The 13,525-nt window shown below is 51.2% G+C and overlaps 1 protein-coding gene and 1 non-coding gene across 10 annotated transcripts in view; one reads left to right on the top strand and one right to left on the bottom strand.

The window, feature by feature from the left end:
- NCBP3 (nuclear cap binding subunit 3) overlaps positions 1–5,078 on the bottom strand; it is a 30,459-nt gene extending 25,381 nt beyond the window's left edge. For 2 of the 9 annotated variants that reach the window (XR_004972955.1, XR_004972956.1), the window contains exons 1-3: positions 4,849–5,072; positions 2,942–3,007; positions 665–770 (exon numbers count right to left, since the gene is read on the bottom strand). Coding sequence is in view for 7 of the 9 variants with exons in the window: in XM_036341294.1 (XP_036197187.1) it covers positions 665–770; positions 2,942–3,007; positions 4,849–5,031 (355 nt within the window). In the remaining 2 variants the exon portion in view is untranslated. Of the gene's footprint in view, positions 1–664; positions 771–898; positions 1,014–2,941; positions 3,008–4,848 lie in introns of all 9 variants that reach the window. The other 7 variants (XM_036341295.1, XM_036341296.1, XM_036341298.1 and 4 more) reach the window with 6 other exon arrangements.
- Positions 5,079–9,371: 4,293 nt separating this feature from the next.
- Positions 9,372–9,505, top strand: LOC118672552. The gene has a single exon (XR_004973116.1). It is a non-coding gene; the product is annotated as a small nucleolar RNA SNORA2/SNORA34 family (small nucleolar RNA).
- The last annotated feature ends 4,020 nt before the right edge of the window (positions 9,506–13,525 follow it).

Raw genomic sequence — 13,525 nt, 5'->3', positions numbered from 1 at the left:
AAGTACTGACAGCTTTCCCCCACAAATCCAATATTGCTCTCACTCCCCTTAAAGAGGTCTCACTGTGATATACTTCTAATACACTTATTTTATTTTTTTATCCTCATCCAAGGGTATTTTTTCCATTAATTTTTAGAGAGAGTAGAAGGGAGAGGGAGAGAGAGAGAAAAACACCAATGTGAGAGAGACACGTCGATTGGTTGCTGCCTGCATGCCCCAGACCAGGGCCGGGAGCCTGCAACCGAGGTATGTGCCCTTGACCAGAATGGAACCCGGGACCCTTCTGTCTGCAGGCCAACGCTCTAGCCACTGAGCCAAACTGGCTAGGGCTACTTCCAATACATTTAAAAACAAAGAAAAGTTAAGCTTTCTATGATAAGAGCAGGAATGGGTGAGTCCATAGAAGCATAGGTTCTAATCTCAGCTCTGCCACTAACTGGGTGACGTTCTTTGAGCCTCCTCTGATGAGACAATCTTTTTTTTTTTTTCAGCTCTAACATCTGAGACACAGCTAAACAGACCACCTCAAAAATGGAGACTTCCTTTCCTTTGGGAGTATTTGAATGAGGACTGGACATACAAGGCGAGGCCAGAAGCACCAGCCATGATAGGAAAAAGTTACTGTCTGGGAAATGTGGAAAAATTCCCCCCAAACACCCAGTACCTTTCTTCATCATGTCTCGGTCCAAGGCTATATTTCTTTGGGCAAGATCTACTTCTGATCGTAAATGGAAGCGCTTGGCTCGTTGTTCTTTCTTTTCAATTGCTTCCTAGAAGGTACAGAAAAAGCCATGTTTCAATGAATGAGAAAAGTTAGATCGCACACACAATCACAAATACAACATAATGCATCAGTGACAACCCTAAAATAAATCAGAAGAAATAAGCAACAATGTACCTTTAATAATTTTTGCAGAGAACTGGATATTCAAAGTCAATGACTGGGAGGGTGTACATTAATGCTGCTATAATTTGTAATAATCTCCATGATGATTCAATGCCTATCACTGTGTCTGAGGCAGAGTAGGAATTCAATGAATATTAGTTGATCCAGTGAGTAATAAGGAATGCTTAATTCTCTGACATTTCATTTATTAGCAGTCATGATTCAAACAAATTACAACTAAACAATCTCAAATTTCAATTTTCCAGGTGCAGAAACTGAAGCACAAAAAAGTTAAAAGATTTGCTGGAGGAACTTCAGCAGTAAGTGGGGCAGAACTTCTGATATCAGTGCTATTTCTAGGAGCCCCCCCCCCCCCCCCCCCCCCCGCCAACATCCCCATTTCACTGTCTGTGTGCATGGTAATCACACCTATCACGCTCATCCACATTATGTCTGCATGAGCAGTCCACTCCCTAAGGCTTTCTCCTGGTTTAAAAATAGCTTTGAGGCAAAGAAACTCTCTCTTTTGTAGGCTTGTGTCCATGGAATTTCCAGTTTTCATTTTTAAGTGACAAAAAGCATTGACGCTTCACTGAAAAACAAAATAATCAGCTTCGTAAGTTTTTTTTTTCCAAGAGCTAAAATAAATCCAGATCCAACTGTGAGTTTCTGATAGCTCTTGGGAACCCTTCGCTAATTACATACTGACTTTGCCACACTAATTGAAGGTCTGACTGTATAGAAAGCTTGTGGGGATTGGTAAAGCAACAACACTTCTGTTATTTCCCAACAGTTATGCTAATTTTTCCCCCTGAAATCTTCCCAGTGCAAACAGCTAATCTACCTTTCTTTAGTAACAATTTAAGTACCAATTCTGGGAGTACCACCCTTTCCCCTCGTATATTTATTTAATATAATGGCAAACTGTGTAGAATTAAGAACAGTACAGTCTACTTCTGGTTCAATTACGATAAGAAAACATCTCCACTTTATTTTCTTGTTTGTCTAAAAGATCACTTCTTTCTTTTGGCCTTTAAGTCATCTAAGACAGACTGAGTCCCAAATAAAATATAAAAATGTAAGTATGACATTTTTATTTTTTATTTTATACATCCAATATAGCAACATAGTACTATTATTCAGGATTCAAGATTCTATTCCACTCAATTGCACACATTAAAGTAGAAAGAATGCCTAAACTGGGTATCACCAATTAAAGCAACAAATATGCACTATTTATAATAAGGAAAATAATAGGTTTGGCTCTGTGAGGAATTACAGTGAAGTTGGTAATCTAGTAACAGCAATCACTAGATAAGATGATATTCCCAGGTACTGAGAATAATTCAGCTGACATGGTCTTCAAAGTTTAGATAGCCACACAGTAAGGAAATCCTATTTTTCTGGGGTTTTTTTGTTTGTTTTGTTTTTGTTTTTGTTTTTAGAGACGGAGGAAGGGAAAGAGAGAGAGAGAAAATAACATCGATGTGAGAGAGATACGTCAACTGGTTGCTTCCCGCACGCACCACAATCAGGGATCAAACCTCACAATCTAAGTATGTACCCTGACCGGGAACTGAAGCTGCGACTTTGTTGCACAGGATGATGCTCCACCAACTGAGCCACACCAGCCAGGGCAGGAAATCCTATTTTTCTAAGCCTGCAGCCAGTGAGGAATAAAAGATATTTACTAAAGGCCTACTATGTGCCAGGAACTTTTCATGTTTTGTTTCATTTAAAGTAAAAATAGTCTATCACTTTTAAAGAATGTATACAGCATAAAAAAGCATTTGCAGTGCAGAACTTTTTCTTGGATATGATTGAGCACAGGTATAGTGATTTTATCTTAACATGAACATGAGAATACACAAATACTACCTGGATGTTTCCAGAATGCACAACGGCATCATTGTGTAATATAAGATTTAAGCTAAATAAATTTTAATCCAGCAACTAAAGAAAACAGGTGGTAAAGAATAATTGCAGTTCCACTAATCCTAGGAACCAAGTTCACCCGCTTATCAAAATGAATAAATAAATCATGGTCTGTCTTACCTTGGAGGTGACATCAATTCCAGTGATGAAACTGCCAGCCTTGTTTTCATACCTTCTGCTTGTGTCCTAACAGGAGGGGAAGAGTAAGAAATGCTGACAGCAACTGACGAAAAATTCATGATAAAAACAGCTGATGCTTTTTGGATAGTCCCGCTCTTGAGCAATCCTTCCCCCACTCTGACAACCCCTTACCCTGAGGAAGCCCATCGCCGTGACTGCAGTAGCAATCACCTCTAAGGAGAAGCCATCTCCAGATTAGGGCCTGTCCAAACCTCAAACAATCCCATCTACGGGAGGTATCACGTCAATGGAACTCTACAAGCTTCTGTGAAAAGCATCCAAGATGAGGCGCAGTCCCTCATCTCCCCGACCCAGCCCGGCCCAATCCATCATGCCCGGCCGCGAGGTAAACAGAGCACACGTCTTCACCAAAATGCAGAAAATCCAGACTCGCCCAGACCGACGGAACACACAGCACAGGGCAACGAAAGGAGGGTGGGATTGGGAAACCCAGGCCCGAAAAGGCAGCTCTGACGTTCACAGGCTACGTGACACTTTACGGGTCCGGTTCCGTTGGCCTCTCTGGGCCTAGGTGTCCTCCACCGCATCTGCCCACCGTCCGGCCCTCTTGCTGCTCTCATACTTGTGCCCATCTCAGAGCCTTCTGCTGACGGCTGCCCCTACTGGGGACACTTCCTTCCAGGTCTGCACACGGCTGGCTCCCTGTGTCACTCAGGGTTTGGCTTAAACGTCCCTCTCTCAGAGGACCCCCCGGGCCATCCCACCCCATGCAGCTCCCCGCCCTGCACACCCTCCCTGCCCTCTGCCCTCGCGATGCCATGAACATGCTTTATTCCGGTCAGGGCACTGACCACGACCAGAAATCACGTGCTTACGCGTGTCCCCCAACTGGAACATACACTTCGGGAGGGCGTTTAATCGTGATCAAGTGCCCAGGACGGTGCCTGGCACCTGGTGGGGGCTGCCAGGGGTGTGACACCGAATGAGTTCCGGGAGGGCACAGACTTCACAACCACGGTGACAGTGAAACGATACAATGTGGTCAGCGGTACCGGGACACTGTTCACTACTATTACCGGGGTCACTGTCATTTCCTATCTAGAGGGACCCACTTTCACCTTTCCCCATCATTTCAGTTTAGAAGCAAGGCTTGCTGACGTGGTAACAAGTCCTTCCTTCGTCCTGGGCGAGCAAGGAGGGGCCGGAGAAGGGCCAGGCAGGCCTGGGACCGGCCCCCAGGCGCGGGCAACGGGCCACCAAGGCACAAGCAAAACGCCGCTCGCCGTCCCCGCGGTGGAAAAAGGCGGGCCAGAGCCGCTGCGCATTCGCGGATGTTTTGGTTCCATGAAAGGTCAGGTGTCGGGGCCGCGGAGCGGGGGCCCCAGAGCAGTGGGGCTGCGCGGGGGCCAGATGACCCTCGGTCACCAGATACACGAGCTCCCGCTGCTGTCAGGCCCAGCCCTCCCGGAAGACACCCCGAGCCCCGCTGACCGGCACCGGCCGCCCGCCACCCGCTGCAGGACCCGCCCGGAGCCCCGGGTGCCGCGCCGTCCGGGCCGCTCGCGGTTCGGTTCCCGCCCAGACAACCCGGCCCCTCCTCACTCACCCCGGGCACAGACGGGCTCGGAGGGGCGGGAAGCGGACGCCCTCAACCCCCTGCAGCTCCCCCGCCTCCTGCAGCCCCTCAGCACCCATTTCCGGGCGCCCGGCGTCCTTTCTCTCGCTCCCGGTCTCTCCAGCCAGGCGCCCCCGCCCCCCCGGGCGCTCGCTCCCCTCTCTCCTTCCCCCGACTCTCCCCGGGCCGGGCAGCCAGCCGCCTCCCCTTCCGGCCCGTCCAGGCGCGGGGCACTCGCTCGCCCGGCGACCTCCCCCTCGCCCCCCCGTACCGGGATCAGTTCTTTCAGCGAGCGCCGCACCGGCACCATCTCCAGCTCGCCCTCCTCCACCTCCATGGGCTCCGGCTCGCCACGCTCCAAACCGGACTCCGCCTCAGGCGACGGGAGCCCCAGGGCCGGCCCCGCCGAGGCCTCCGCCTTCACCGACACTCGCAGGCCCCGTACGGCCGCCATCGCCGCCCGCCGGCCGCACCACTGAGAGCCCGCCCCGCACACCCGACGGCTAGAGCGCCGCCGCCACTGCCACCGAGCAGCCGTCTCCGCTGCCTAGAGCGTCGCCCGCGTCGCTAGAAGGCCCCCTGCAGCGCCGCGCCCCCTGGTGTCGGGAGGAACCCGGCGGGCTGCAGCAGGACCTGGGAAGGAGGAGGCGGGACCAATGGGGACGAGGGTGGGGCCTGTTGGAGGGGGCGGGGCATGGAAAAAATCGGTGTAGTCTGTATTTAGAAAATGCTTTAAACCTGTAATAAAAGCTAGCTTTACTGTGGTCATTATGTGCCAGTGACTATTTCAAGTGCTTCACTCCTACAACAGCCCTATTAAGTAGGTACTGTTATTTCCATTTCACATGGGAAAAACTAAGGCACACAAATTTACCCAAAGTGATAGCCGATATCCTATCCTATGTAATAAAGGGCTAATATGCAAATCGACTAAGGACTGGTCGCTATGGCATGCACTGACCACCAGGGGGCAGATGCTCAATGCAGGAGCTGCCCTCTGGTGGTCAGTGCACTCCCACAGGGGGAGCCCTGCTCAGCCAGAAGCAAGGCTCACGGCTGGTGAGTGCAGCAACAGTGGTGGGAGCCTTTCCTGCCTCTGTGGCAGCACTAAGGATGTCTGACTGTTGGCTTAGGCCCGCTCCCCGCAGTCGGACATCCCCCGAGGGCTCCCGGACTGTGAGAGGGTGCAGGCCAGGCTGAGGGAACCCCCTGAGTGCACGAATGTCATGCACCAGGCCTCTAGTGTAAGGGATAAAACCTGAATCTGAGCCTAGGCAATCAGGCTCCAGAGGTCTTTTGGTCTATGACCTCTGAGCAATCTGTAGGTTTACAGTGGACTTGCCTTGCCAACCTATGTCTCTTTCAAGTCTCCCAATAATTGACCCATTTTACATACACAAAAATGGAGGCTCCAAGAGCATAGTGAGCTGCCCAAAGGCCAGAGCTTTCCTGACTCCCGAGGGCCCCAAACCATGGTTTCTGGCATGTTCTAAAAAGAGCCAGGGGGGAGGGAAGGGGTGTCTTTAGGCTCCCAGAGGGCTCCACTGGTCAGTTTTCGCTTTGAGTCCTGACTTTGCACCTTACACCCTATGTTACCTTGGGCTAGTCTGGCCCCTTTCTGGGCCTGTCTTCCCATCTCAGGAGGGTGTAGATGGGGCCCCAGGGTCTCAGAGGCCCTACCAGCTCTGACCATGGAGGAACAGGCAACTATAAACCAAGGGAGAACATGACCAGCATCGGACACACCTGCGTTTCAGGGGGCAGAGTCTGCCCCTTTTACCACGTGTGATCTTGGGCAAGCTGCTTAACCACCAGAGCCTCCGTGCCCTCAGCAGTCGTGTGGGACATGTTACCCACCCCCAAAGGAGGTTGTGGAGATTAAATAAGTGTAGCCACCAGTTCACAGTGGAACTTGACTTAGGTCTCTAAGTTGGTTGGCCATCGGTGACTTTGATGAGACCAAGGTGCATGAAGGGGAAGGTAGCTTAGAGATGGAATTTGAGGAAGTGTGGACAACTCTCTTAGAAATTTGTGACGATGGAGGCTAGGGGACAACGAGGGTACTGAGGGTCTTCTAAAAGATTGGCTGAAATTGGCCACTCCCTCTCCTTTCTCTCACCCTCTCCCTTCCAGGGAGGAGGGGAATACATGATGGAATCCTACCTCTCCTGGGATAACACAGGGGAAAATCATTAAAAGGTAACATAAGCTCCTATGGTGAAATCAAATGCTACCGGCGGGTTGGTAACACGGGCCACTGGCCTGAGGGGGTGTCCTGCTGACTCAAGCAGAAGGACTCTTTGATGCAATTTTAAAGTGGACACCCACAAACCCACACCCCCAGTTCATGTCCCTGGACTACTTGCAGGTCGGTAGTTAAGGAAACGTTTCTACAGTTAAAGAAAAGGCAGCTGACCCTGACGCAGGAGGAGCACCTACGCTCTGCGCAACCCTACACAGCGAATGATTGAAAGGACTGCCCCCCTCATTTTCTCCGTGTGACCTGACCACTCAGCATCATCGACACTGATGGCCACTCCCGGGTTCTTGAAACCACACACACTCCTGATATGGTCGCACGGGGTTTCCCTTTCACCTCCCAGGTGGCCCCTGCTCCAGTGCGTTTTCAGGTTCTTCCTCTCCCCCCTACATTAACAGTCCCCCAGGGCTCAATCCTGGGTCCTCTTTCTTCTGACCCAGGCACACTCCCTAGGCCAGGGGTGGGCAACCCCTGGCACACGTGCCAAACATGGCACGCCAGTAACTTCTGCTGGCACGCGAAACCCTCTCTTATAATCTTCCATTCACAGTTTTTTTCTTAATATCGACTTTCTTATTTTTCAGATAAATTCAGTGTAGGTGCATCTTAGATAAATAAATAATTTTACATAACAAGTTATCTTAAAGACCATAGACATGGATTGACGAGAGAGGGGAAGAGCAATTTCTATGCCTCTGCCTTAACTCTCCCTGCCTTCCTAGATCCGACCAGTGTTTTGGTTTCATCCACATACGCTTGTGAATCTTTGTTCTCAGTGATGAATTTTGTTAAGTCTCATAATAGGAGTAGCCTGACGGATGAAAACAGTAGCTCGTGCATATCTCTGAAGGTCACGAAATATAAACTTGATGTAAAATCTCAGTCATCAGTGATGCAGCAGCAAAAGTCCCACTGATAATATCAAACGGAGTCATAAAGTTTTCTGTCGGACTATCAGTGTACATGTATACATTAAAAAATAAATGTATTTTTCACCATCACATACTGTGTTTTTGTTGCTCGAATGAATTTTATTATTTCTTCAAGGTTCTTCACATACATACACCTTAAGAGATATCAAGTAGGCATAACATGTTCTCAAAAAATTAGGGTTGGCACGCAGAAGAATTTTGAGTCAGAGATTTTGCTGGTTTTGGCACGCACTCACAAAAAGGTTGCTCACCCCTGCCCTAGGCCATCTCATCACACCCATGGCTTCCAGCTCCACTGCCATCCCTACCCTGAGGACCTCCAGGTCTCCATTGCCAGTTTTCCCCTCTCCCCTGAGTTCCAGTCCGTCTGTCTTAATGCCTCCTGGACATCTTTCCTGGAATGTCTCAAGGCACCTCAGACTCAACCTACCTGAGACTCAGAATCCCGCTTCCAAGCCACATCCTTTCCTATGTTCCCGACTTCCCTCATCAGCATCACAGGCAACCCAGGTGTGTAAGCCTGGAAAGCGAGGAGCCACCCTGGATCCCTTCTTCTCCCACCCCCATAGCCAGGCCACTCATAATTCTTGTCTGGCCCCCCACATCTCTCTCATGTCCACCTGCTCCTCTCCATCCTCTCAGCTGCCACCCCTCAGCTTCTTTCCATCCCAGCCACCATCATGCCCCCTCTTGTCTGGACACTGCAGCGGCCTCCTCACTGGTTTCTCTGTTTCTCTCATTCCTCCACCCCCATCCCTCCCCTACCCACTGTAGCCAGAGGGGTCTCTTCAGCACATTATCCAGCCCTGCCCTCCTCTCCAGCTTCATTTTGCCCTACTCTCCTCCTCACTCCCAGCATCACCGCTTCAGTTCTTGGAAAGCACTATGTCCCTGCTAACCACAGGGCCTTTGCACAAGCTGATCTCTCTACTTGGAGTTTTTTTTCCTCCCCCTTGGACTAGCTAGTTCTTCCTCAGCCTCAGATCTCAGCTGGAGCTTCCCTTTCTCTGGAAAGCCCCCCTAACTATTCTCAGAGAGCCACCACCACAGGCCTTTCCTATAGAGTTGCTCATCTCAGTTCCAAATCGTCCACACATGTGCATGGCCATTTGGTTAATGTCTGACTCCTGTGATGGACTGTGAGCGCCATGAGAGCAGGAACAGTGTTGCAGTGGTTCTCAACCTTCCTAATGCCGTGACCCTTTAATACAGTTCCTCATGTTGTGGTGACCCCCCAACCATAAAATTATTTTCGTTGCTACTTCATAACTGTAATTTTGCTACTGTTATGAATCGTCATGTAAATATCAGATATGCAGGATGTATTTAAAGGGGTCGCGACCCACAGGTTGAGAACCACTGGTTTAGTGTCTCGGTGCCTGGTTACAGAAGGCCCTGGGCAAATATTAAAAGGATGGATGGATGATGGATGGATAGATAGATGGGTGGATGGAGTACATATCAAAAGGAAATGAGACCTTTTCCCACATTTGATTTAGAAACAGGCACCAGATTTCTCCTCACCACCATCACCACCCTTACCAAATTCTAGGCCAGAGCTAATCATGTCAACTATCACTGCTCATTACAATCACCAACCTATAGGCCCTGAATCAAGACTGGTGGTTTTTTCGTAGCTGTTGGTTTCAAACAGGAGCCAAGAGCAATGTCTTCCTGTGGTTTGTTGGCCATTCAGGACCCAGTGGGAATGGCCAATTCAATTGGAAGAAACATAGTCAAAAAAAAAAAAAAAATCACCAACCTAGTGCACATACTCGCAGCGGGCAGGTACATAAGTCCTGGAGATCTAATACACAGTACGGCGATTATAAACAACAAAACTATTATAAACATCGAACTGGCTTAGAGACTAGATATTTTTTAAAAAATATTTTTTTATTGATTTCAGAGAGAAAGGGAGAGGGAGAGAGAGAGAAACATCAATGATGAGAGAAAATCATTGGTTGGCTGCCTCCTGCACACCCCTTTCTGGGGATGTGCCCTTGACCGGAATAGAACCTGGGACCCTTCATTCTGCAGGCTGATGCTCTATCCACTGAGTCAAACCTGCTAGGGCATGAGACTAGATAGTAAGTGTTCCTATCACTAAAAATTATCATTATGTAACAAGACAGAGGTGTTGGGTGTTAGCTAATGTGACAGTGGCGATCATATTGCAATATATAAATGTATCAAGTCATACACCTTAAATTTATACAATGTTATATGTTAACTAGAGGCCCAGTGCACAAAAAATTTGTGCACTCGGGGGTCGGGGGTGGTCCCTCAGGCTAGCCTGCGCCCTCTTCCAGTCTGGGAGCCCTCGGGGGATGTCCACCTGCTGGCTTAGGCCCGCTCCCCGGGGGATCGGGCCTAAGCTGGCAGTCAGACATCCCTCTGGCAGCCTGGGAGCCCTCGAGGGATGTCCAACTAATGGCTTAGGCCTGGTCCTCTGCGCTGGCCAGCCATGAGCTGACTTCTGGCTGAGCAGCACTCCCCCTGTGGAAGGTGGCAGCTCCTGCGTTGAGAGTCTGCCTCCTGGTGGTCAGTGCACATCATAGCGACCAGTCGTTCCCGGTTATTCGGCCGTTAGGGTCAATTTGCATATTTCCCTTTTATTATATAGAAATATATCTCAATTGTAAAAATTTTTAAAATCACCTAGGAAGCTGAGGGGATTACCTGCTGTATAATTCTAACTATATGACATCCTGGAAGAGGCAAAACTACAGAGATGGTAAAAAGATCAGAGATTGCCAGAGGATGGGGGTGGGATGGGGAGTGAGGGGTGGGAGGGAGGGAGGGATGAGCAGGTAGAGCACAGGGGATTCTTAGGGCAGTGAAACGATTCTTTGGGAGATACTGTAATGGGAGATACACAGCATTACACATTTGTCACACCTAGAATATACAACACAAAGAATGAACCCTAAAATAAACTGTGGCTTTAGTTAATAAGAATGTATCAGTGTCTGTTCATCAGTTGTAACAAAGTGCCACACTAATGGGAAACTGGGGAGCAGGAGAGAGGGTGGAGGGATTATATGGTAAGCATCTGTACTTTCCACTCATTTTTTCTATAAACCTAAAGCTGTTTCAAAAAAATAAAGTCTATTAATTTTAAAAAAATCCAGACACCCAGACTACATTTCAGACCAATTGAATCAGGGTGGGGCCTAGGAGTCAGGAATTTTTAAAAAAACACTTTTACTGATTTTAGAGAGAGAGAGGAAGGGAAAGGGGAGAGAAACATTGATCCATATGCACCCAGACTGGGGACCCAACCCACAACCTAAGCATGTGCCCTGACTGGGAATTAAACCAGCAACCTTTCGGTGCACAGGATGCTCCCAACCCACTGAGCCACACCGGCCAGGGAAGCATCAGGACTTTTTAAAAGCTCCCTAGGGCCTAGGCGACACTAGCAGGTAGCCAGGTTGATAACTACTGTTTAGGCTGAATTGGGAGGGGCAGACCACAGCGGGGAGCCCTCTCTCAGCTTTGGGGTGGGTTCCCCAAGGAGGTGGGTGGGTGTTGGCACAGATTGCCTGAAAGCAGGAGAGGAGTGTGCCTGAAGGCAGGGGGTCCTCTCCTGGGAAAGCTCTGGCACCTTGAGGCTGGTGCCCTGGACTCTGGGAGGCCAAGCCTGGAGCTTAACCAGCCCCTTCCTGTGTTCCGGTCCCGCATTGTTCTGGTTCCATTTCTTCAGCACAGACCAAAGAACGGCTGGGGTCAAAGGGCACGCAATGTAGAGAGCATCGGCCAGTCGCATGAGCGGCGGCTAGAGCAAACAGTGACCAGTCCTGCTGGAGATGGGACAGGGAGCTGGGCAGTAACAGGGGACACAGAGGCAGTGCCGAGAGCATCTGAGAGAGAAGGCAGGAGGGCTGCCTCCTGCACGCCCGGGAGTGTGGGGCAGAGGTCGTTGGAAAACCGAGGCGGTGGAAATCTGGGCCCGGCCGAGGAGCAGTAACAGAGGACCGGAAAGGGCCAGAGACGTGCAGGCCCGGGAAGGAGCTCACAAGGGATCCGGTGGGGAGAGTGGGGTTCCCAGAGGGAAGGCCCCCTTCTTGTGGTTTTGCTGAGAGATGCTCTTTGATGGCCTTCATTGTGATGGAGCCGTGAGTGGGCAGACAGAAGCTGTGCACGTTCTAATTCCTGGCCCCGATTCCAGTCTTGTAGGAGGTGGACCAGACGCCGGACCACGTGCCCAGGGTGCCTCTGGGGCTGTGGACCAGGGAAGACTATCTGGAGGAGGTGGGGAAGGCGGGCAGAGGGACTACAAAGCCACATGGGCCAATGACAAATTGGTCAGCCCAACCTGCATGGGGACTGATAGCTGCCCTGGGGGGCGAGCCAGGACCCAGACTTTATTTCCCGAGTCATCCTAGCTGGAGAAACACTGTCTGAGACCCCGGAGGGCAGAGCCAGGTCTGCATGTGTATGGGGGAGGCGACCAGGAGCAGGAAAGGGTCACTTAAGCTGTGGATGCCCAGGCCAGCAGGAGGCTGGAGTGGTGCAGGGAGTCCTTGCAGGCCAGGGACTGTCCTGTAGGTGAGACCAAAGGCAGGCCCCTTCACTGGCTCTCCAGGGCCTCAGTTGGCCCCTCAAGCCCAGGCCTGCTCATTTGCCCGAGGAGAGGCTGTGTAGGTGTGCCAGCCTGTGTGTGTGGAGGGAGGGAGGGTGGGGAGTGTGGGAGGGGAGGGATGCCTCCGTAACCTGTGGGTGTTTATATGGGGCCCAGTATGGGTCAGAGTGTCCCCTTGGGAAAATCGGAACCCTCGGTGGCCCTGACCGACCCTCTCACCTCTCCCCCAGGCTGAGACCTCATAGGATCATAGTGGGTGGGGGAGCAGAGAGCAGGCAAAGGGCCTGTGGGGTCTTCCAGAGAGAGCAGCGGGGCTGCTGGCAGGGGCCTCGGAGGCCGGGCTGAGCCCTGTTGGGAGCACAGGTTTCTGAGGGCTGGGTGTGCTCCGGTGAGACCAGGATCGCCTGGCAGCTGGAGAGCTGAGGACCATGGCCAGGAGACCGTGAGGAAGTGAGAGGTGGTGGGTCCCAGGTTGAGGGGCTCAGTGTTGGGGAGCAAGTGGGTGCAAGAACCCACTCATGGGTTCTGGTGATTGGGGAGTTTCTGCCTCGCCGCCAGCACCCCTGCTGGAGAGACTTTCCCAGGATGCCCAGGGAGCGGGCAGCAGCAGCTCTGGCCTCCATCTCTCAGATGGGAAAGCCGGTCGCCATGCCAGGCAGCCTCTGGCGTGGTCTCCCCCTGTTTGGTCTCCAGTGTCATCCAGCTGGAGCTCCACCGATGGGCAAACTCGCGGCCTGTGCCGAACCCGCGGCCCCTGAGGCTGGTTCCGGGCAGCCCCAGGGCGGGACGTCCTTTGTCTTCCCTCGCTGAGTGCCAACTCTGTGCCAAGCACTGTGGCAGACGCTTGGCACAGGGCTTGGTTTAACCTCAAAGAACCCTGAGGAGGTGCTATGATCCGCATTCGATCGATAAGGAAACTGAGACTCCTCCAACGACTTGCCGAGGTCACACGACGATTAAATGGCAAAGCTGGATCCAAGTTCAAGGCTGTCTGACCTCAACGATGACTCTTTTCATCGTGGCCATGGGGGCCCTAGGATCAGCAGGAAGCTGTGGCGTCCAAAAACCCCGGGCCAGTGCCCAAGGCTAAGGGGGCACAGGGAGGACATGGGACCCACGTCACAGGGCTCCTGTAAGGCTCCACTGGGACTCCTGCCACACGGGGAGT

Source organism: Myotis myotis, unplaced genomic scaffold (genome assembly GCF_014108235.1).
Source record: "Myotis myotis isolate mMyoMyo1 unplaced genomic scaffold, mMyoMyo1.p scaffold_m19_p_17, whole genome shotgun sequence".
Lineage (NCBI taxonomy): Eukaryota > Metazoa > Chordata > Mammalia > Chiroptera > Vespertilionidae > Myotis > Myotis myotis.
Note: the sequence above shows the minus strand (reverse complement) of the source record. Positions and strands in the feature narration are given on the sequence as shown.